The sequence below is a fragment of the Juglans regia genome, chromosome 5 (assembly GCF_001411555.2).
Source record: "Juglans regia cultivar Chandler chromosome 5, Walnut 2.0, whole genome shotgun sequence".
In the NCBI taxonomy this organism is placed as follows: Eukaryota; Viridiplantae; Streptophyta; class Magnoliopsida; order Fagales; family Juglandaceae; genus Juglans; species Juglans regia.
This window is the reverse complement of record NC_049905.1, coordinates 1,733,407-1,757,480: the sequence shown is the minus strand read 5'-3', so window position 1 is coordinate 1,757,480 and position 24,074 is coordinate 1,733,407. Positions and strand designations below refer to the sequence as shown.

Genomic DNA, 24,074 nt, shown 5'->3' with positions numbered 1-24,074 from the left:
CTAACGGGAGAGTTTTGTCACACGCATTGGGCCATTCATGGGCCAGGACATGGAGGAGCTCAGATTATAATTGAATGCAGACGTGAGTTAGGCTTGGGCCACATGACCAATAGAGTAGTAGAATTGTTGTGTTACGTCTTTTATTTTTAGAAGGCCTTACATGGCCATTAGTAGTATAGTTAAGACAATTTTACTCTTATTTTGTACTGTAGCTAGCAAGGCTAATTATTGGCTAAATGTACTGTGGAAACCATTAGAGAGGTTCCACTTAATTTCCATCGCAACATCTTGTAAGGGATATTTGGAGAATCATTTTGAATCAACCTTCTAGAATTTCCTCTCATCTCTCTCAATTTCTGGAGGCTACTCACATTCTAAGTGAGTTGTGCTACAAATTCTACCCTGATTTTTCTAGTATTGTTACACTATCTTATTACTATTCACAAACTATCTTATTACTATTTAAAAAATTCTCATCTCATCTCACTCCTCAAGCAAGCGAGCCCTCAATCTCCGAGAAGTAGCCGGTTGGACTTTGTTCGGATTTGAACCGATGAGTTGTTGGATATGAGATTTATTGTTTTGATTTTATTTTTTTGTCACTTACGCATAAAATGAATTTTATTTTTTTAAGTCCATAAAATTGCCCATTTTGATTTTAAATAAAGGGTTACCTTTATAAATTTCATTTTTTTTTTGGGAAAATAGACGTTTTATTATATAAATGGGTCCAATTTCCACTTTGAAGAATCATATTTTGAAAAAATCAAAATCATTATTGAGAAAGATCACCGAATTCTTCTTTAATAATATCATTTATAATCATTTTAATATGATTTATTTTTTAATATTTTTAATGTAACATTGGATGATAGATATAAATAAAAATTAGAAATATTTTTTTCTTTATATAAGAACATAAGAAGAGATAAATAAAGAGTTTTCATAATTTTTCTTTATATAAGGACATAAAAATAGATAAATTGATAAATAAGTTACTTTTTTATTACTAATGAAATAGAAGAATATGGATGCTTGTTGTTACTTTTAAAATAGGCAATGTCAATCTTATATTAGATTTTTTCATTTTAATTAAACTTGATAAAATAACATATTTTGAGTTAACATATTTTTATAAAATAATATTATAAAAATAAATTTACAAACGGATATAAATTTATATAATATGTTTAGAATTAAATTATTTTATAATTAGAGTATTTCTTTCAAGAAATATCATTTCTATTTCTATAGAAAATTATTTAAAATATATGATATAAAGCATGACATTTTTAAATAAATATAAATATATACCTTAAAATATCGAAACCACAGACTAAAGATGACCGATAGCCAATTGTCTATGAAATTGAACGGAATATTTGGAGAATAAAATATACTTTAATTTTTTTGTTTTATTTTTATTTTTAAATATAGATGAAATAATATTAAAAAAAGGTACTATTCTGCTGCTTAGAGTTTCATTTCGATTGATTGTTAGGTCAAATTTATCTATTTATTTTTGTATTATTTATAAAAATTTTAAAATATAAAAGAATATCAAATTATTAATAATTATTTATTTAACTATTAAGTAAATAAAAAAATTAAAATATATGAGATAAGAAAATGAGAAGAAAAGTATAGCGGAAAAAATACTATATATCACTTAAAAAACTTAAAAATTAAAAAGTAGAAATTTTCAATTTATTTTAACCCTTAAAAGGAGAGAACAAAACAAAGGGAGATAGAGGGGATAGAGGGAACCTAAGGGGAGCTCGGTTGCATCTATGTCATCCCATTTCTCTCTCAATCACAAACCCTAGCTCTCTCCGTCCCTCTCTCCTTCTGATCAGACAAACCCCAACCTTTCCCTCTTCGTCTTCGAATCCATGCCCTACCATCTTCGATCTCTTTTCCCCCTCCAAAACCCCATTCTTTGAGCTTAAAAACCCTAATTTCTCCCTTTCTTGTCCAAATCGAGAGGGGTTTTTTTTTTCCTCTAATGTACGGTCTCAGAGATATGTACGGCTGCATAGCTTGATATATTTGGTTTTTTCGAATCTCGGCCTGCGTTTAAGAGAGAAAGTTAGTTGGAAAAAATTATGTATAGGGATCGTGGAGGTGGGGTTGGGTCTTCGAGATCGGAGATAGTGGGAGGCCCGTTGGATCGCAAGCGCATCAACGATGCGCTGGACAGGCACCTAGAGAAATCGTCCCCGTCCACTTCCAGGGGTGGTCTTAACAGTAAGGACAAGGAGAGACTCTCCGTACCCTCCACTTCCACCGGTAAATCGCAGCAGCTTGATCATCGCGATTCTCGCCCCGCTTCGCTTGCCAAAAACAAGTGCTCTGATGGTGGGCCATTCTCTGGTTTTGTGTTTTTTTCTTCAATTTTGTTGTATTATAATTTGGGTAACGTGAATTTTAGTTTTTTTATGTTTAAATAGTGGACTGTGTTTGTGCTGTAGAAGTGGATTTTGTGCGGGATCTGGGTTTATTCACTCTCTGCCGTTTCAGTTTCTGTTCTGTAAATTTCAGTTCATTTGTGGGTTTTTTTCCTCTTTTTTATTATGTGTTAGTTGAAGCAAATAGCGAGTACTGGGTAGGACTAGAATGATCGATGAAGCACTTTTGTGATATGGGATCTGAGTTTGGTGAAGCAACTTTGCGGTTTAGGATTTGTTATGAAGCAAAATCATTGTGTTAGATATTAGTTTACACTGTTCTTTGTAGCTTCACGACACCTCTCTGGTCTTTGTTGGCAGTTCTAGTTGCATTATATTATAACAAATAAAAATGAGTGTTTTATTCTATTGAGTGTGAATAGCTATTTATTTATTGCAATACAATCGATTGAAAGTTTTATAATTATCTCGTTTCTTTCTTTGTTTTTCTTTTTTTGGCTGATGGTGGCCTTATTTGCATTGATTCCAGAGGAATCTGAAACAGACAGTGAAGGATCGGATGTTAGTGGTTCTGATGGAGATGATACGTCATGGATTTCATGGTTTTGCAATTTGCGAGGAAATGAATTTTTCTGTGAAGTTGATGATGAATATGTTCAAGATGATTTCAATCTTTGCGGCTTGAGCAGTCAAGTTCCATATTATGATTATGCACTTGATCTGATTTTGGACGTTGAATCTTCTCATGGTAACAAATTTTCTATTCTAATTGTATTTTGGATTTTTAATAATTTTTTTTTTGGCAAAACTCAATGTGATGTTGCCCATTGGCGAAACTTGTATTTCAGTTTAGAACGTAACTTAGTATGGAGGATTGTGGGCAAAAGACTCATATGATTATCAAGAGTTAACTTAAAATGCAATGTCAAGAAGTGACTAATTTGACTATCAGGCTAACTTGGGTCCTAGGTTCAGCCTTGTAGTCTGTGTGTGTGTGTGTGTGTGTGTGTGTGTGTGTGGATGCATGTGAAGAATAGCCATCAAGCCCTTTTTAATGGGTCGGATGTTGACTTGCTCAGGTGACATGTTTACAGAAGAGCAAAATGAATTGGTCGAGTCAGCAGCGGAGATGCTGTATGGTCTTATACATGTTAGATATATACTGACGAGCAAGGGCATGGCTGCAATGGTAAGCTTCAGGTTAACTTATGCTGTTTGTTTATGTTTACTGTTCTTGTTTTTATTAATTTTTTGTTTAAGCATAACTGTTAAATCTTCTGCAGTTGGAGAAGTACAAAAACTATGATTTTGGAAGATGCCCTAGAGTTTACTGCTGTGGGCAACCCTGCCTCCCGGTTGGTCAGTCTGACATTCCTCGCTCAAGCACCGTAAAAATCTACTGCCCCAAATGTGAAGATATTTATTATCCTCGATCCAAGTACCAAGGCAGTATCCTTCTGTTGCAATAATTCTTACTTGGTTTGAAAATTATTTGCATCTATCCTACATCTCCTTCAGCATTGATTCTCACTGATATATTTTTCTTCAACAAAATTATTTTGATTGGATTTAGATCCCCTAAAGTTTTTGCTGCTGTGGGACGACTTTGTGTTTCTATCTCTCTTCCACTCTAGGCTCTAGAGTTCAGGCAGGAGCTCTGGAGGATCCAAATCCATTTGACTGATGAGAAAATGTTTAGTAGGGTCTCTTGGGTCTTCTTTTTCTTCTTCTTCTTCTTCTTCATTGATCTAACTGTTCAAAAAACTGATAATTTTAATTGAATAGATAAAAATTAGTCAAGGCAGAAGACTAACAACCCCAGAGGAGGAGGGGCTTCTAAATAAACATAACAAGGTTTCTGAACTTAAAAGACAGAAATTGAGGGATCTTTGGCTTTGCTTGTTGACTTGTTTATAAAATGAGTTTGGGCCGTTTGTTTGAGCTTCACTCACTTAACAAAAGAGTGAGCTGGGGTAAGCAGCAAGATAAGCCTAGCCTGACTGGCTTATAGCGAAATCAACTCATTTGCTGTCCTGAATGTTACCCTAATGCTGCCACCTCCCCTGGTGCTGAGCAACCGTTTTTCTAACATTTGATGCTTTTGGTTGAGTTTCATAACGTCTTGATTCCAAATCCAAGATTGGTTTGTAGTGGCTAGTAAATGGGTTCTTAGGCAAGGTCCAACTATGGATCTATGTGAGGTTGATTGAGAGTAGGATAATCATTTGTAAGTCTTGAGTCCAGAACCATACATGAAATCTGAGGTAGTTCAAATCGTTCTAATTTGCGAAGGTAATCATTTGCTGAAATGCTAATTGTTTAAATTCTCACTTTATTTTTTGTGCCTTTGTTAATACTCTTAAGCTACTTGTGGCTTGATGTCTACATCTGGAGCGTCCATTTGAACTGTTGGTTTATTAATGCATGATTGTGATTTCCATGAATAATAATCTTTGTTTCGACTGTTGTGGTACTGTGGCTAAATATAGAACTTGTTTCAATTTTGTAAGTTTTCTTTAGTTGCAATCTCAAAATTTCTTGACATTATCAAAGATATCGATGGAGCTTATTTTGGAACCACGTTTCCCCACTTATTTTTAATGACATATGGACACATAAAGCCACAGAAGGCAACACAGAGCTATGTTCCAAGAGTTTTTGGCTTCAAGCTCCACAAGCCGTGACATAAGAGGTGGAAGTTACCATTTGTGATGAATTCTCCAATTGTCCATTTGTGGCTGTTCTCATCTTTCCTCATGTTTATGTTAAAATATGAGTGGCTCTAACAGGCAAGATGAAATGCAATAGTACTACAACTGATTTGTCAATGAAAATGTTTAAAGTGGAAATTTGCCTATTAGCACTGCAAAACCACTCTTTTATTTTCATGAATTTAGCAGAGCCTTTGTAAGCTTCTCTCATTATCTTGGGCTGAGGGCTTTGCGGTTTCCTTTGCCCGAGTTGCTTTTTATGATTTTGCAGTTGAGTATAGAATATGCAAGAGTTGTAAATCTCAAAATCATTAGGGATAATCCAAGGGCTTGACAAAAGCAATATATCATGGTATTTAAGAAAGATATTGGCTGGTTCTTTTCTGTCATGATCATGTTCAAAGTATTCATTGGCAAACTTCTGTATTTTTCTCTATGTAGTTGAAAACATTATATACAATTTAATGCATTGGGCTATGGATCGATCAGAAAATTGCAAAGCACTAATATAACTGGACATATGATCTTTATTCCATTCAAATCCTAATCCTATGTCCCATTTATTCTCTTCCCCTTACAAATTATTAAGAGATGTGACCCATCTTTCCATCATCCCATACATGTTTATTATAGGCATAAAATAATGAGAATTTGTTTGGCATGCATTATGCAACAAACATATTCATGGCATGTGTAAAGAGTGTTAGGGATTGCTCTTTTGAAAAAAGTATACAGCACTCGATTGTGTTGGGTGAAAAGATGATCTACTTGACTGCGGCAAGTTTCCAACTAAAATGAAAGCGATGAACACTTCCTATCAATAGAAAAATCTACTTCACTGCCATGTTCGTGAATTGTGTGTTTTATATACTGACTTATAAATAAAATAATTTTTTTTATTAATGATTTAGTTCGTTTTCAATTAAAAAATATATATATATTCGGATTCAAATGAATGAGACGAAGAACTAGAAAAAATGGAAATACAACAACAACAATAATAATAAAAGACAGCCCTTGTTGAACTGTTTTCTTCATGAGTACAGAAAAATCAAAGGACTAAGCTTATCAAAATAATAATTATAATGATAATTAGAACAAAAATAGAGTTGTCAATGGCTATCATTGTCCATTAGATTCATATATAACAATATATAATCATATCGGAAACTTCCTTATTTGAGAGTCTCTTTTGTTCTTACTCATTTATTGATAAGCAATCAATCTCCATCATCAACAACAACAACAGAAGCATTGAGGCAGATTAGACTTGTGAAACACCATTTTTCTATTTTGTGATGCTCTGATTATTTAGTTTCTGTCTACAAAGTTACTATTTCTCCCCTTTTTTTTCTTGGGTTACTAAATTATTTTGCCTTTTTTGCATGTATAAAACGTAAAAGCTTCTGATCTATGCATAGAACCAGCAAAAGATAGCAAGAGAAAAAATAGATAAAAATTCCAATATTGCCTGAAAAATTAGAATTTTAAAAAATGTTGAGAATAAAGTTGTGAATCTTTTATTTTATTTTATTTTTAATTAACTCGTGATCTTAAATTTTTTTTAAATTCATTTTTATTTTAGAAGTTTCATAAATAAAATCATTCCATTTCCAACTTTTATCTTCGCTAAAGCTATTGCAAAATGTAATCAATAGCACGTGAATACTGTGAAAAGCCAAAATGATACCTTTTTCTTTTTTGGAAAAATGAGAATGGAATGTCAATTCAAAAGCTATGGCGTATCAGAAAGTTTATATTTTCAATTTTCAAACATTTCAATCATTCAATGTATATACACCTACTCAAAGTTAAAACCATATATTTAAATCCATTAACATCAAAAGAAAAAAAAATTGTTTATTTTAGAAGCAATTAAAAAATTTCTAGTTATTTTTCTATAGGCCCAAAAATAATATTTATTAATACGAATATTATAACTTTGACACATGAAATGTTATTTATTATTAATAGGGTGTAGTTAACTTCCCTTGATTTTTGAAATGACACTAAGGTTATATTTGGGTAATGAAGTGATTTTAGATATTCTGTTAATAGTAGTAAAAACGTAATAAAATAATATTAAACAATAATAAAATAATAAATAGTAATAAGAATACTCTACTATCCAAACTAACCTTAAGGTGTATTGTGAGGATTTCCCTAAATTTCGAGTAATGATTAATGGTTCTGTAAATTTCAAAATACCAAAATATAAAGTGAAAATGGCATATTCTTTTTTGAAAATTTCTTAAAACTCTAGCTTTCTCTTTTTCCTTCTTCTTCTTTTTTTTTTTAGAAATATTTACTAACTTAAACATTAGAGTCATTTTCCGCCCTGTCGCCGCCGAAGACAACCTTCCATACTATAATTTTTTTTAATAAGCACTTTACAATCTAACATTAAATACATGTTTAATTTTCAAAAATACAAAAAAATTTCCATTCACACATTTTGTTTTTCTTAACAAATATTTTGAGATGCTATTTCATGTCAAATGGAACTGAAAGTATCTCATCAAACTTGGGTTTTGAAGGATTTTAATATCATAAATGCTTGCAAACATCATTTTTCTTATAATAATTATTATAATATTATGTCAGAAAATAGATTTTTATTATTCAAACGAGAGAAAAAATAGGAAGGAAGTAGTTAGTAAATTCATGAGGATACACAAGTCCACGTCCTCCCCTCCCAACCGATCTACATCTCTTCGTTCTTTCAAAAACTCTCTCTCTCTCTCTCTCAGTCTCTCTACCATAAACTTTCACGCACACGCCGCTGCTCTCTCTCTCTCTCTCTCTGAAAGAAACAACATCACCAACACCTAAAGCGATTGCCATTGAAAAATACGCCAAACCCATTTGAATTCATTCAAAAATAAAAGCAACACAACCAACACGCAGAGAAAAAAAAGAGAGAGTTCTCGAGTTTAATCAGAAGCGAAACAAGTCACAGAGAAGTAAGGAAAGAAGAGGAGTTTTCTCTTTTCTATATATGTAATGCATCAGAAGAAATCCGAAGTTCAGATCGGAAAAGAAAGCAGCGGCGTCTCTTCCGATTTCAATCCAACCCCTCCTCTCGTCTTTCCTCCTCCCTCCTCTATCCACCACAAACATTCTTACAATTCCCAACTTTCCCCTTACCCCGAACAATCTCTTCATCCCTACCTTTCTTCTTCTCTTCATTTTCAATCCGCCTCCCACCAACAGCTACATCATAATGACCCAATTACCCCTCCTTCTCCTTCTTCTTCCTCTTCGTCAACCCCTTACAAGCGGACCCTTTTGACCCAAGCTCACTCATCCCTCTCCAAATCCCCCACCATCTACCAATTCCACTCGCACCCACCGCAATTCAGTCCCCAAAACGCTTCCCTTTTCTCCGCCTCGCTCGCCTTCAAGACGTTTTTGTATCGAGCTCTCCGCAAAGCCAAGCACTTTCGACGATTGCGGGTCCATCTGCGGCTGATCCTCTTGCTCGCCCTCCCGTTCTTCTACTTCTTGGTGTCCCATCCGAGCCACTCCTTCCTCCTCGACTTCCTCTCCGCCTTCGCCTTCTCGGCCGCCCTCTTGTTCTCGCTTAACCTCGCGCTTCCTCGACTCCCCTCCATACGCCTCTTCCTCGCGCGGTCCTTCCCGATTAAGCTCTCCAACGGCTCGCCCAACTCCCGGCCGCCTCTGCCGGTGTTTTGGTCAATTGGGTCGCGTTCCAAACCCGAAAAGAGAGCAAATTCGGGGTGTTGGGTCCAGGTCTATAGCAACGGTGACGTGTACGAGGGCGAGTTTCACAAAGGAAAGTGTTCGGGGAGTGGAGTGTATTACTATTACATGAGTGGAAGATACGAGGGCGACTGGATCGATGGCAAGTATGACGGCTATGGAGTGGAGACGTGGGCCAGGGGAAGCCGTTATCGTGGGCAGTATCGGCAGGGGCTTCGGAATGGTTTTGGGGTGTATCGGTTTTATACCGGTGATGTTTATGCCGGGGAATGGGCTAATGGACAGAGTCATGGGTGTGGAGTGCATACCTGCGAGGATGGGAGTCGTTATGTCGGGGAGTTCAAATGGGGCGTCAAGCACGGCCTTGGTCACTACCATTTCAGGTCCGGAAAAGAATCGTCAATTTTCTTTTTTGGTTTGGTTATCAATGATTGAAGAATGGATTCTTGTGCCACCCGATGTTAAATTTTATGATAGCTCTTGGGTGTGTTTGATTTTTGATTGATCTTTCGTTGCTAATTCTTGTTTGTGTAGTTGTATTGCTTGCTTATTATGTATTTGAATTCGTTTAGATGATTGAGATTAGGTTTAGATTTTTTAGCATTATGTTGTAGTAGATTCTTTTAAGTTAGAGATTGATGAACCTAATCGGTCATGATTTCTGTTGGCTCCTTCTGGATTAGAGAGAATATTATTTTTTATAGGCAGAAAATATAGAAATTCTGGATGATATATATGGTATCGCAGTAATTTGGCCTGTTCTTTTAGTGCTTGAGTATTAGTTATTTTATTGCTCAAAGCTGTAATCTTTAAGGCACAAGGGTGTCAGCATTATCTCTTCCTCTAATGACTGGTTTAAAGTTAATTATGTTTTACTTTTAATGCTGTGCCTTTAACTGGATTTATAAAGATCTGCTTATCAAAGCAGCTATAACTAGTTAAAGCTGTAATGGTGAACCAATGATGGTACTATCGTGTATGAAGATCTACCTTTAGTAAATAAGTATCGCCTTCTATTCTATTCATTGTTTCTTTAATAATTAAATATTATCCTTATTTCTTTGCTTGTTCCCCACTCCGTTTTCCTGTGGATTTTTTTTCAATCTTAGGTGTGTATTCTCAAAGTTAAATAGCTCCTGAATGTTATCTCTCAGTCGTTTTAGACCCACACACCAACTTAGTTCTTACTCAATAGGTGGAATGCCTATCCCCCTCTCCCTCCCACCTCTCTCTCCCATGTCTATACTAAAGCACATTCACACACCTGCACATCAAGTTTCATTTCTTCATGAATTCAGAAGGATCTCCTAATCTATCTTTCCATCCTGAGTATCAATTAGTAAGTTTCATTGTTGATTATGCATCTGTTCATATATCTATGGCAGCATTATCAAGTACCATGCCCAACACCCCCCACCCTGATGGCGTAAAAGAAAAAACAAAACTGAAATTTTTTATATTTGAAGTTTTGATCCTATACTTTGTTCAAACTCGTGTATTTTTATTTGTTTAGAAATGGGGACACATACGCTGGAGAATATTTTGCGGACAAGATGCATGGTTTTGGGGTCTATTCTTTTGCAAATGGACATCAATATGAGGGAGCCTGGCATGAAGGTAGAAGGCAAGGGCTTGGAATGTACACATTCAGAAATGGTGAAACACAATCTGGTCACTGGCAGAATGGCATTCTTGACATTCCAAGCACACAGAACACTACTGCCCCTGTATCTCCTGTTGCTGTCTATCATTCCAAAATACTCAATGCAGTGCAGGTACTCTAATTCCTACATTAATACTGTAAAGCTCCAAATATCTTAACAACAGTTGATGCGTACATGTGTTATGGTTTTGCGATCATAATCTGGATTATCCTATCTTCTCCCTGGCTGTTATATATTGCACGAAAAGAATTGTTTCGTCTTGAATTTTCCAAATGTATGGTTTGTTTTATATTTACTGTAGATGTAATTGCCAGGCATATATACTTATATATTAAAAAAAAACTGCAGGCATGTATGTCCAGTTTTTCATACACATTATTAGCACTTTCCCATTGGAAGATATTTTACCTCAAGCTCATTTAAATAAAACTACTTTGTGCCTGCATTTGTTTGCTTGATGCAAGATCTTTATTCATTATCCAATTCTCTACGTATCATCACGTAATACTTTAAATCCCCAAACATCTTTTTGCCTGTTCTATGTAAAACGTGTTACTGGTGAATGCAACACAAATATAGTGTTGTATAACTCTACATATTTATCAGTACATGCATGAGAACCAGGAGGGAGAAACAGAATAAAACTTTGGACAGTTGATTTAGTAATTTATGTAACTTGTTAGGGATTTTTCCTGATTGGTTCTGCTATTCTGGTTTACAATCAGGAAGCTCGGCGAGCAGCAGAGAAAGCCTATGATGTGGCCAAGGTAGATGAAAGAGTCAACAGGGCAGTAGCAGCAGCCAATAGGGCAGCCAATGCAGCTAGAGTAGCTGCAGTTAAGGCTGCACAAAAACAAATACACCGTAATAGTAACAATGAGAATATCCCAATTCCAATCATTTGAGACTCCTAACTGCAGCTTGCTCCTTTAATGAGGTGACAGCAGCGTCAGGACAATGGCTTATCTTGTTTTCCTCACTGAGCAGATTTGCATTTTATCTTGTCATCTTCCCTTCGGCCTTTTGCTTTGGGAGGATTCATTTTATGGTTCCTTTTGGAACCTGCGAGTAGAGAGGAAGATATCTGAAGAGGAGTGGAATGGTCAGCTATACTGCTTCAAGATTGTGTAGAGAGAGGGTTGATGATGAGAAATTCCATATCAAATATTCAACTAATTTTTTGCTTTTCAATCTCACTACCATTTTTGTAAAGATGAGGTAGATGTAATATAAAGGCCAAGGCCGGTGCCGGTGCCGAGGTAAAACCTCAACCCAGCCAATGTAGTATTTGAGTCGGTTTTGGTATGTGGAGGGGTTAACAATAGATGTAACAAATCTACTGCTCTCTAATTTTCCATTTTTGCTAACTGGTACTTGTTGGTGTCTTGGTAAACCTTATCCGAGCCTTTGTTTCATAATACTAAAGTGATGTTCCTCATTCTAATAATAAAGACACGAGGTGACAACTCAAAAGTGCTGTTGTGGCCGCTAAGGGTTTTCTCCCCATTTCAATTATTACCTTTTTTTATTTTTCTAAGTGATATAATAAGCGAAATATAATTAATCAAATGATCTATCATAAAAATTAAGGTAAGTGAAATGGAGAGGATGGCTAGGAAATCTGATATCTGTTCAATGTGTCTCGTTTGGTTACGCAGTTCAGACGAAATGAAATGTTTTATTGAAAGTTGAATAAAATATTATTAGAATATAATTTTTATTTTAGAATTTGAAAAATTAAATTATTTATTATATTTTGTATGAGAATTTAAAAAAATTATAATGATGAGATGATTTTATGTATCGGATGCTTGTCACTTTGTGGAGTTATCCAAGTTTCTTGAAGAGGTTCAGCGTGAATTTCTAATTGAATTTGTTGTTGCTTTAAAGAGCACAAATATAGGAAGGTGTTGCAGTCGTTGGTCTGCATTTATATGCTAAAATTAGGCGTTGAAGCAAGCAGTTGGCTAAAAGGACTTTTTATGGTCCTTTTTGCAACGTCTGGTTATTATGATTGTACAAGCGTATGCATTCCATCACATTCATTAAAAAAGAATTGAATCAACCGGGAAATTTATTTGAAAACATCTTGCAAATTTAGACATCAAGCTCTCGAAAATAGCAAATTATGTTATCGTAAGAAAATAGTAGCAACAAGAAATAGTGGTGGGTAAGTGAAGACGAAGATAGCGTAATTGAGGCACACTGAGAAGTGGTAAAAGGCCAATTCAGCGAAGAAGTGCCTATGTTTTCATTTAGAAGACAGAAAATTGGAATCTCAGATCAACCTCATTTTTATATGTCATGCAATACCAGCCAGAAAAACAAAACGAAAAAAATATGCAATTTCTAAATAAATGATAACCGAATAGCCAGCTGAATCTGTGCTTATAGTCTGCATCCAAGGCATTGATTGAAACAAATATAAAAACAAAAAAGATAACTCCATTTTTGTTTAGTTTAAACATCTCTCAAGAACTACATTCTGATTGATAATGTCAAAATTAAAGACAAAAACATGTGAATGCAATTTCAGCTCTCAGTCTGCTCCCTCAGCCTCCTAATGGTGCTCCTAACAGTCACAGCACTAGCAGTACTGTCAAATTCGAGCAGCAAACAGCAATTAGAACCTTCAACTACAAAAATATAGGTATACGACTAACAAAGTAGAACGTTAGGAAAATCCTTACTTCAATGTGTATGCACCTCCTGCTTTCACTTTTCCACAATCCTTGCAACCCCAGATTCCCACAGCCTTCCTCTTCACCGCAAACTGCAAAATACACCATTACTATTATTGCATGATCCAAAGCCAACATATGCTGAACCCCAGTGAAGTTTCATGTAGAAACAGACAGAAGCCTCAGATTGGTCACTAAATGATAAGACTAGAGAATAAAGAAAGAGACCTTCCCGCAAAATTCGCAGAAGAATTTGCTATGTTGGCTGACTTCCATCTTCTTAATCTGCTTCCTCAGACTAGCACCATATCGAGTGCCTGAAAATATAATAGGACAAGTATCACCACCTTGCTTAGGCACAAACATGCAGCATACATTCCCAACCAAAAAACACAGGTAACAAACAGTGTAACAGAGATAACTGGAGGAACATGGGTTAAAATAGGTGCTGAATTGTTGTTGCAGATAGGAAAAAAAAAAAAAAGGCTATGCAGCTCAATCTGAAATACATTCCTCCTACTAATCCAAACACAATGATCTATGATACAGCACAGAAAAATCTAATTACTTCCAGTCCATAATATCCAAAACCAGCATCATAATAAAGATCTAAAGAGTAATCCAGACTATTAAAGTCTCAAATTTACGACAACCCAGAATCTTAGATGAGGAAAATGGCCATCACATCACATAACTACAAGTTCTAATTCCTTTCTTCTTTAATATACTATCTTTCTAACCATGTAGAATAGATAAAAAAAAAATGGAGCACATCGTCCAATTAAGCTTAATAATACAAATTCCTATCAAGGGAAAAATAAGCCTATAGAACTTACCATACTTCCCAACGATACCGGCCTTCTTGGTTCTCTTAGTCTGCATACCATCAAAAAGATAGAAATGTAAATTAAGGCACCACCCATGACTATAAAATTACAGAAATGGAAGTTTTCAAAAACAATATTAATACCAACAGGAAACTCATTGAGTGCCAGCCTACAGAATCAAACCAAATATAAGAGAATCAAAGCTCAAAGAAACATAAAAAAAATGCACAAGATGCAACTTAGAAATTTAAAGAATAAATTTACGAGTTGCAAAAACCAGCACCGAAGAGCTTGAGGCACACAACCCACACATATCATCCCAATAGGCATCGCAATAATTACCTACCACCTACTAAGGCTTAATGACGTTAAAAATGCCATACAACATTACATACAGGACCACCCTCACAAAAAATAAATATAGGGGAATATCAAACCATCTAAACCAAAACTATCATCTCATGAAAAGAAAAAAAAAACCAACAATCTATACCAATATTTAAAGCTATACTAGGCTGCATTTTCTAGGACTATTACTCACCCAACTGAACCTCAAATACTAGAAACCGAAAGCTTAAAGCCAAATATAAACGAGCTAGTAAACTCCTCCATTGCCTTAAGACCCGACTCAACTACACCATATCTACATCGACTTACCTCCTTAAGCCGATTTATCGGATCTAGAACAATACAATACTCAAAACAGAAATAACCATCATATTCAAATTCAACCACAGCTAATAACACAGCGAGAAATCTAGACTTTTCATCTTTATTATCTCCGTAGAGGTTTCCATGGCTTTCTAAACCAGACCTGTTATGCGCACTGAGTTAACAGTATTCTCGATCGCAAAAACTATAAATCAGATCAATTTCCACAAAAGTATACATATTGATGTGCAAAAATAACGCATATCAAACTCCGATATAAGAGTCGACGAAGGAAGGAGAGAGTACCATTTTTGGATAAGCAGAAAACCCTAGGAAACCCGCCGAGACTGAAGTGTTCCTGAGCGAGAGGCCAATCGAAGAGTCCTCGTTTCGTTGATTGCTTATATAAGCCGATACCCTAGGGTTTATGCGTTTCGGATTATGGACCGTGGGATTGGTTTTGAGGCCTTTCAAAATTTTGGCTTATGAATATGTCGAGGCCCATATCTGAAACATATGCTCTTCATAACGGGTTTATGCGTTTCGGATTATAAGAACCAAGTCACAATTATGTATAAAATAAAACATATAAATATACATTAATATATAATAAAAAATTAACATGAGAAATAATTATATTTAAATCAGAATAGATAAACATTTATCAGATGAGAAAGATAAGAACATACCAAAAAATAGAGGATAAATAAAAGAACAGTGAAAATATAAGAAATAAACAGCAAGTGAGGTTACGTAGAGTCGAATTATCTGAATTTTTTTAGGTCTGAAATTTTTTTTGTTTTCTTCTTCATGTCTTCATATATCGTTTTCTTATATTAATCAATATAAATAATATATTTTTAATTATCAAACTTCTTTATCAAGAAATTATATTATATAAAACTATATCAAACGAATTAAGTGATTTAATAGATATGTGAGTTTATCTAATTTTTTAATAAAATACACTTTGGAAATAGGCTACCTAAGTTATTAGGAAAAATATCTTCTTATTTTATGGAAGTTTATAATCGCAATAATAAATAAATTTGTTTTTTTAATTATAAGTAATGTTACCAATAACAACATTAATACTATTGTTATTATTAAATTTATTACTAATATATAAATTAATATTTATTATTCGGTATGAAATCTTGCACGAAATTTTATAATCATAATAATAAAATTATTAATTTTTTTAATTATAAGTTATCTTACTATTAACGACATTAACATTGTTATTAATATCAAATTTGTTACCAATATATAAATTGATATTTATTAATTGATATGAGGTGTCGAAAATAATTTATTTATTATTAAATTATATCAAATAATATTATATCAAACATATCTAGTAATTTCTTCTGATAAATGTATTATTTTTTCTCTTTCAACTGAAGAGTATATCAATTTCTCTTTCAGGTTTTTTGTTTAAATTTTAAAAAAATTTTATAAGAAAATTTATATAAGAGTTAATAACGATGATATTTGTAAAATTTATGTATAAATTTTTCTTTCTAATAATATCGTTTAACCGATTGTCATTTCTTACGGCAAATTACTAATGTTGCACGAATATAACAGACAAATTTAAAAATTAAATAATAATATATCAAGAATATAAATATAGACGATATAGTAATTATTTATATTTAAAGCAAGAAAAAGAAACATTTATTTCAAAAAAAATCTCTAAACGGGATATTAGTTAACTAATCTAAATAATAGGTAGTGAAATGTCGCGGACCAAAATAACAACAAAACGAGCTGATCATGACAAAGAAAATATAAATAAATAAAATATAATAAGATTATAATTTTATTTATTGAGTGACGCTATAATAAAATATTAAGAATGACAACATACATAATACATAAGACAAACATTTATAAAATTGTAAATTGAACAGAAGATAATATTGTAGCAGACATAATTAAGAAAAAATCTATTATTCATCCCAATTTTTATCTTCCTCTAATTAATTTATGATGTAATATTAGATGATAGGTTTACAAATAAAATATAATAAATATTTTATATTCACTTAATGCCATATCATAGGATAATAGAATGATAATAAAAGTTGAAATGATGAGTAACATTACTTTATGATTAATACCAGAAAGTAGACAACTAATTTTTAAATTATTAATTTGTAAACAATTTTATAAAAATTTATTATTCCTTTCAACTAAAAATTTTAAAATTTCTTTTAATAACAACAAAAATGGGGGTACATTGAAAAATCTGATTTATTTTTATTTTTTCAAAGAATTAGCCTAAAATCTTCCACATTCTTCTTTCTCATTTCATCTTCTTCCTCTCTCTCCCCGATGTTATCTCGAAGCTCTCTATGACTTTCTCATCTCTCTCTCTCTATCTACCTCCCTCAAATTCACTCTCACTTTTCACATTGAGAGCATCCACATTAATCTATACCTATATATATGTAAAGTCATATTTACATAATATGATTTTAAAATCTTCTATATTGACTTATGCATATCTAAATATTTAGCTAGTTATTTGCATAACTACTGTTCACTCTCCAAAACATATTTTAATCATTATTTATCTCTCCTCCCACTCTCTCTCACAATTATTTCATTTTTTCCCTCATTCGACAACACAACAAACTTTCACTTGCACATTTATTTTATTATTATAATATATTATATATTTTTTCATTTTATCATATTTTTAATATAATATATTAAAAAAATTATATTTTTTATTATTACATTTGTATTATTAATGTCAAATGTATGTAGTTGATGCTAATTGCAAAATATATATAAAAAAATTGATTTTAGCAAAAAGTTAATAATAACAAAATAATAATATTTATTATTATTATATCTCAAATATGTATAAGTCAATATGAGAATTTTACTTAAATAACAAAATGATATGTAAAAGAGATAATTTTACATATGCATATATATATATAGGCCAATACTAATTCTATGAAGCTCTCATTTCTTGATGTCTTTATATATTTTTCGCAACAATGACCCTATCTCATTGGGTTTTTTCACGGTTCCTCACATTTGGTTACACTTGTTCACGGTTGTCTATATTTTTTCTTCCATCGTGATCTGTAGGGAATGTTGTTCATTTCTTATGAGTTGATGTACATTTTTTTTAACTCGTTTTTATTTCTGCTGTTATTTTTTTTTTCTTATAGATCTGAACAAATATTCATATATTTGAATAGATCGTGTTCAGATCTTAGGCTACGTTTGAGTAGCCAGCATACTTCAACACTTTTTAAATATTTTCGTATTATTGAAAATACTCTACATGCCAAATAATTTAAAATATTCTTAATGGGACCCAAAAACCTACTTCAATCTCTACTCATAACTATTCACAAACATTCTATAAGATTTATCACTATTATATATAAATAAAAATAAAATCACTATAATATTTATCACTATTATATATAAATAAAAAATAATTTCACTATAATATTTCTTTATATTATATATAAATAAAAAATAAAATCATTATAATATTTATTACTATTATATATAAATAAAAAATAAAATCACTATAATATTTATCACTATTAAATATAAATAAAAAATAAAATCAATAATATTTATCACCATTAAATATAAATAAAAAATAAAATCACTATAATATTTATCACTATTAAATAAAATCACTATAATATATATATCATTATTATATATATATAAATAAAATCATTATAATATTTATCACTATTATATATAAATAAAAAATAAAATCACTATAATATTTATCACTATTAAATAAAAATAAAAAATAAAATCAATAATATTTATCACTTTTAAATATAAATAAAAAATAAAATCACTATAATATATAAATAAAAAATAAAATCACTATAATATATATATCACTATTATATATATAAAAATAAAATCATTATAATATTTATCAATATTATATATAAATTAAAAATAAAATCATTATAATATATATTATTAAAAATAAAATTACTATAATATTTATGAGACCCACACATTTTTCAACTACCTATTCAAAAGATAACAACTCAACATACTTCACATATCCAAACAATTCAAAATGTTCTCAATGGGACCCACAAACTCACTCCAGTATTTACTCATAACTATTCACAAATATTCTCAAAACTTTTCAAATATTCTCACTACCCAAACGTAACCAGTATTCTTATTTTTTTTTTTTCTTTTCGGTTGATCTTTATTTTTTGTTTTTCTTTCACTAATTTTGTTGTACTTTCCTATCAGTTTTTTTTTTTTTTTTTTTTTTAGAGATGTGGATATTCTTGTTTTATTCCCGTGTAGGCGAATGCAGAAACCGTGTTCATTCCTTACAGATCTGAGCAGATCTGAATGCATTTTTTTTGAACTTTTTTTTGTTGTTACTGGTCATTCTTCTAAGGTCTGAGTGGCATACTGTTCATCCAACATTTATATATATAGTAGATATATATATATATGTATATAATAAACTTAATTGCATTGGACCAACGTGCCTTATCTTCACATCTGATTTGTTGATGAAATTAATTAAAAATAAATTATTTTATTCTTAAATTATTATTTATATTTTCATTTTTTTTATTTCTATATTTTCATATTATCTGTTTTTAAGTTGATGAGAATTAATATTTATGTGTAAATTATGCACATTTTTTAAAAAAGATAAAAAAAATTTGAGATAAAAAAAATTATTTTTTAATAATAGATTCAATTATATTTTTAAAAGAGAGTGCGTGAATTTTATCCGAATTTTAAGCTAAGTTAAACCATTTTTAACTTTTAAAGCTAATGAAATCATAACTATTTGTTATAAGAAAAATTTATTTGTCATTTTTTTTATATTCTCATCTCATCAAAATAATATTATTATATGATAGATTTATAAATAAAATATAATAAATAATTTCTAATTATATATACGATGAAATGATGAATTACTCTTTGTAAAAAGAAAAATATTATGTCCACAGAAAAAACTACTGAAATTTTTTATCGAAACTTTAAAATTTTTTATTTATTTAATGTTTAAGTAAATATTTTTAAATGAATATGTGATTTTTTTTTATTTTAAAAAAATATTTAAACTGCTTAAAAAAATAGTGAAAGAAAGAAAAAAAAAAAAAAAAGATTTGTAGGGTTCGGTGGTAGAAGATTGTAGAAATTATTAGGATGACTCAATTATTATCAAATCAATTCCAGACCAAAAATTTCTGGCCTTGAATTGAAACAAAACTTCCTTGAAGTTTGCGAAATCGACCATGTTTATGCTGATAAACTGTTCCAGCTGCCGCACCCCTCTCCAGCTTCCGCCGGGCGCCCGATCCATCCGCTGCGCCATCTGCCAGGCTGTCACCCACGTGGCCGATCCCCGCGCAGTGCCGCCTCCTTCGTCCCACACTCCGCCCCTCCCCTCCGCTTCCCAGCCGCCGCCTCCTGTTCCTTCGCCCTACGGCCAGGCGCCCCCGGGCCCGATTCCAAACGCGCACGGGAGGAAGAGGGCGGTTATATGCGGGATATCGTACAGGTACACGACGCACGAGCTCAAAGGGTGCATCAACGACGCCAAGTGCATGCGCTATCTCCTTATCAACAAGTTCCAGTTCCCCCAGGACTCCATTATCATGCTCACCGGTATGTATATGTATGTTTCTATTTGTCTGTGTATGTGTATTGACTGCATATGAATTCATAAATTTCGTTGCTTTAGGTTCTGGGTTTTAAACAAATTCTCTTGTGTTGTCTTCATGATCTCCTTGAATATGTACAAATTTGGTTGTTTATGTTCTAGCATGTTTCTTTGTGTTGTTACGGTTATTGCTGAGAACTCCAATTCTGATATCTGGGTTTTCGATTCCTTTGAGATCCTGGTCAACTTAGTAGGGTCGTTTGGATGCTTTTTAGATCAGCAAAATGCCATTTAATGGAACTTTCTTTTACATGTGCCGGACAAGCAAAAGTTTTCACCTACAAAGTCAAGGAACTTTTCGTATGATATATCAGCTTTTGATGCAAGTTTTAACGAGAGCTGCGACTGCGAGTTATGGCTTTTAAAATTTCAGATGATAGTTTATACAAATGGTACATCTCTGTTTATTTGCCTAATTTGCAGCCATTTTTAGATGGTGGTGGGAATGAAAAAAGTTCTCGAGTGATATTAAAAAATAGGTTTTCTTGCTCTGGAAATGAGATATTAGGCTTGATCTGTTCCTTCCATGAATGGGATTAATGAGAGAACTGTTAGGTGCATATAAGTAGCTATCGACAGTATGGTAGAGGTGAATATTTTATATGCAAGGGAGTATTGAACTAAATACTGTTATATAGTTATTAAACACTGCTAATTTGATGGATTACCCCTTTGGATAATGGTGCATGGAGTGTGTGTATGGGTTTTTCGTTTAGTGTGGCCTTAGGAGAAAACCCAAAAGCAACCTGCTTCTTTAACACCTCCGTCCCATGGAATACTGCGTTCTTACAATCCATTACACCAGGTGTTAAGAGTTCTGTAAACATCAATACTTCATTTATACTAAGCACTTTAGTAAACCCCAAACTAATAAATATAACTAATCCAACATATCAAAACTATGGAAAATCATATTGTCATAAAATAAACCTAACGAAATTGTTATAGCCCATGTGCCAATCTGAAACACTTATTATTCAATTCTTTACTATGTCAAGATCTCCTAACTTACTTTGGCCTGCAGACTCATCCTTGTTGTACTTACATAGTTTTAAAACATAAACACCAAAATCAGTGAAAGTAAATACAACACCACAAGAAAAATGTTATCAAGCTGATTTTTTAAATGAAGCAGAAGCAAACTATTTATCCTAACTTTATGTTCCTACTCAATATATAGTTCACTTCTGCCATCAATCGCAGATGTTTTGCATGCTAACTTTATGAGACCCATGGGACAACACCCTACATAGTGATACAAATAACCGGTTCAATCTCATAGAGGCAATCCAAGGCAGCTCTATCAATACTTAGTACAAGTCATCACCTGGTCTCACTTAACATATTAATATTACGCAGGAGGGCATGCATTTAATTTGCCATGTGAAGGTGTTACTTTCCAGGTTGAGTTTGTGCAATATTCATTTTAGATGAAAATTGTATGAGTTAAACTAATTGCTAGTGTCATGTCTAGTTGTGAAACTAAGAGACAAAAAAGGTTTTTCAATGGCTTTATTTCAAATTTTCTTGGCAATCAAATGAGGAAGAAGCGAACTATGTATTGAGAAATCAATGCGAAAGATTTCATTGAAGAAATGTCTAGAAATCATGGAATGAAGCATGCCTATTGCCTCTAACAGCTACATAATCTTTTTATGTCTCTGATTATTATTTTCATTCCGGATCCATTCAGCAAAGCATTTTTGTTCTTTATTCTAAAATTTTTTTTGTGAACATTCTTACCTGAAATATAAAATGCAGAAGAAGAAACTGATCCATACAAAACCCCAACAAAATACAATATTAGAATGGCATTATATTGGCTTGTACAAGGTTGTCAACCAGGAGATTCCCTGCTGTTTCACTATTCTGGTCATGGTTCACGACAGAGGAACTATAATGGTGATGAAGTTGACGGATATGATGAAACTCTATGCCCCTTGGACTTCAAAACTCAGGGTATGATTGTTGATGATGAAATCAATGCAACAATTGTTAAACCTCTTCCTCATGGTGTTAAGCTTCATGCAATAATAGATTCTTGCCATAGCGGCACTGTACTAGATTTGCCATTCCTTTGCCGGATGAACAGGTTGGTTTCTGTTTCAAATATTTACAGTTTCAAATATTTACAGCCTATACGTATGGTAATGTTGCTTATCACAAAACATATGGGGATATGTTTTGTGGGAAGACCAAAAAATGTTTCAAAATCTTAAACTTCTAATGAGAGGGCCGTCCAGTTTTTATTGTGATATATTTTACCGGTCACTTCTTTGCACCCTGAACGGTTTTTGAAATATTGAATGTATATTTATATTTATATGCTGTTCGTTCAGTATGTTTGTGTTATCTGATTTTGCTTGGGTATCATGTATGATCTAAATATTATGTATAAAAAATTTTGGATTTTCTTTCCTCGGCCTTTTTTTTTTTTTGTAACCATTTCCCAAACTTTAGGTTATTTGTTATCTTCACATTTACTTTTGGTTTTTTTTTTTTTTTTGAGGGGGGGATTTGGGCAGATTTACTGTTCTGTTTGTTTCTCGAATTTTCTTGCTTTTGTGCTCGTAGATTATGATACTAATGTATCTTGGGGACCAAGTTATTCCCCTTTGCAATTAGTTCTTATTAAGTCCCCAGCATTCCAATTTTTTTCACCGTGATTTTTCTTTTCTTGTTGGCACTAGGACCGGACAATATATATGGGAGGATCATCGCCCCCGATCAGGTGTATGGAAAGGAACGAGTGGGGGAGAAGTTATTTCCTTTAGTGGTTGTGATGATGATCAGACCTCGGCTGATACATCTGTAAGTTTGGAAGTCTTAAGTAGATATTTTGGTACAGTTTATAATTATACTTGTTTTAGTGACATCATGATGACGATGATAATAAATGTAAAGAACACCAACAGAACCACAATAAAAATTATGTTATGTAATTCTGATGCTTGTTGGGGACAGGCTCTATCAAGGATCGCATCAACAGGTGCCATGACTTTCTGCTTTATCCAAGCAATCGAGCGTGGGCATGGGAATACATATGGGGCAATACTAAATTCAATGCGTTCAGCAATTCGAAGTACAGGTAGTAACGACATGGGTGGTGGTGCTGTGACATCTCTTCTCAGCATGCTTTTGACAGGAGGCAGTGCTAGTGGTGGGCTAAGACAGGTATGTGTTTGCTATATTGTTGGTTAATCCATAATGCTGCAGAATGACTGAAAGTTCTGCCTCTGATATCCACTTTAGAATTCCCGGCATGCTGCCTTGGGAATTTATATATGGGGAACTAAAAGCGGATCCTTCCAGTCAGTTGCTAGTTGTTTCCAAACGCACATAGAAATTGAAGCTGATTGGACACATTTCACTACAAATATATTTTCATATTATGTCCAAAGTCCTGTTTTTAAGCAAGTGATGGGATTAGGTTGTTAAACTGTTTCTGCACGTTATTTATTTGTTTTTTATTTGTTAACAGGAACCACAGTTGACTGCCTGCCAACCATTCGATGTGTATACAAGACAATTCTCCCTATAGTTTTTAATATTTGTTTTATGAACTATATTTAGTCTTCAATAATATTGAGGAAAAGGGTTTTCTTTATCGTTAAAGAAACATTGGATATGAATGGTCTTTGTGCATGTATTTGTACATACCAGAGATGGTTTAGTTAATATACCAATGTCTTTGTG

General features: G+C 32.8%; 4 protein-coding genes across 5 annotated transcripts; 3 read left to right on the top strand and 1 right to left on the bottom strand.

Annotated features, from left to right (window-relative positions):
* Positions 1–1,696: 1,696 nt before the first annotated feature.
* Positions 1,697–5,503, top strand: LOC108989904 (putative casein kinase II subunit beta-4). Of its 2 annotated transcripts, none has more exons than XM_018963673.2 (5): positions 1,697–2,358; positions 2,938–3,156; positions 3,488–3,597; positions 3,692–3,857; positions 4,962–5,503. In XM_018963673.2, the coding sequence occupies exons 1-5, from the start codon at positions 2,106–2,108 to the stop codon at positions 5,090–5,092; spliced, it is 879 nt and encodes a 292-aa protein (XP_018819218.1). In that variant the 5' UTR covers positions 1,697–2,105; the 3' UTR covers positions 5,093–5,503. The 2 variants fall into 2 exon arrangements, with proteins under 2 accessions (XP_018819218.1, XP_018819224.1); XM_018963679.2 differs by having other exon boundaries at positions 1,733–2,358; positions 3,503–3,597.
* Positions 5,504–7,845: 2,342 nt separating this feature from the next.
* LOC108989895 lies at positions 7,846–11,904 on the top strand. Its single transcript, XM_018963663.2, has 3 exons — positions 7,846–9,225; positions 10,356–10,617; positions 11,232–11,904. Exons 1-3 carry the CDS (start codon positions 8,123–8,125, stop codon positions 11,409–11,411), a joined length of 1,545 nt encoding a protein of 514 aa, XP_018819208.1. The 5' UTR covers positions 7,846–8,122; the 3' UTR covers positions 11,412–11,904.
* A 929-nt stretch (positions 11,905–12,833) lies between these two features.
* LOC108989886 (60S ribosomal protein L37a-1-like) lies at positions 12,834–15,146 on the bottom strand. Its single transcript, XM_018963653.2, has 5 exons — positions 14,972–15,146; positions 14,024–14,063; positions 13,416–13,504; positions 13,197–13,279; positions 12,834–13,102 (listed from the first exon to the last, which is right to left on the bottom strand). The coding sequence occupies exons 1-5, from the start codon at positions 14,972–14,974 to the stop codon at positions 13,039–13,041; spliced, it is 279 nt and encodes a 92-aa protein (XP_018819198.1). The 5' UTR covers positions 14,975–15,146; the 3' UTR covers positions 12,834–13,038.
* A 4,658-nt stretch (positions 15,147–19,804) lies between these two features.
* LOC108989876 (metacaspase-1) lies at positions 19,805–23,985 on the top strand. The gene is made up of 5 exons (XM_018963642.2): positions 19,805–20,323; positions 22,140–22,470; positions 23,069–23,189; positions 23,343–23,552; positions 23,860–23,985. The coding sequence occupies exons 1-5, from the start codon at positions 19,951–19,953 to the stop codon at positions 23,917–23,919; spliced, it is 1,095 nt and encodes a 364-aa protein (XP_018819187.1). The 5' UTR covers positions 19,805–19,950; the 3' UTR covers positions 23,920–23,985.
* Positions 23,986–24,074: the final 89 nt, after the last annotated feature.

Coding starts and splice junctions, on each gene's coding strand:
- LOC108989904 (XM_018963673.2), top strand. CDS start 2,106: ATGTATAGGGATCGTGGAGGTGGGGTTGGGTCTTCGAGATCGGAGATA. Junction 2,359..2,937: donor CAAAAACAAGTGCTCTGATG/GTGGGCCATTCT, acceptor CATTGATTCCAG/AGGAATCTGAAACAGACAGT. Junction 3,157..3,487: donor GGACGTTGAATCTTCTCATG/GTAACAAATTTT, acceptor TGACTTGCTCAG/GTGACATGTTTACAGAAGAG.
- LOC108989895 (XM_018963663.2), top strand. CDS start 8,123: ATGCATCAGAAGAAATCCGAAGTTCAGATCGGAAAAGAAAGCAGCGGC. Junction 9,226..10,355: donor CTTGGTCACTACCATTTCAG/GTCCGGAAAAGA, acceptor TTATTTGTTTAG/AAATGGGGACACATACGCTG. Junction 10,618..11,231: donor AAATACTCAATGCAGTGCAG/GTACTCTAATTC, acceptor GTTTACAATCAG/GAAGCTCGGCGAGCAGCAGA.
- LOC108989886 (XM_018963653.2), bottom strand. Junction 13,280..13,415: donor TCTGCGAATTTTGCGGGAAG/GTCTCTTTCTTT, acceptor TGTATTTTGCAG/TTTGCGGTGAAGAGGAAGGC. Junction 13,103..13,196: donor GGAGGTGCATACACATTGAA/GTAAGGATTTTC, acceptor CGAATTTGACAG/TACTGCTAGTGCTGTGACTG.
- LOC108989876 (XM_018963642.2), top strand. CDS start 19,951: ATGTTTATGCTGATAAACTGTTCCAGCTGCCGCACCCCTCTCCAGCTT. Junction 20,324..22,139: donor CTCCATTATCATGCTCACCG/GTATGTATATGT, acceptor TATAAAATGCAG/AAGAAGAAACTGATCCATAC. Junction 22,471..23,068: donor TTCCTTTGCCGGATGAACAG/GTTGGTTTCTGT, acceptor TGTTGGCACTAG/GACCGGACAATATATATGGG.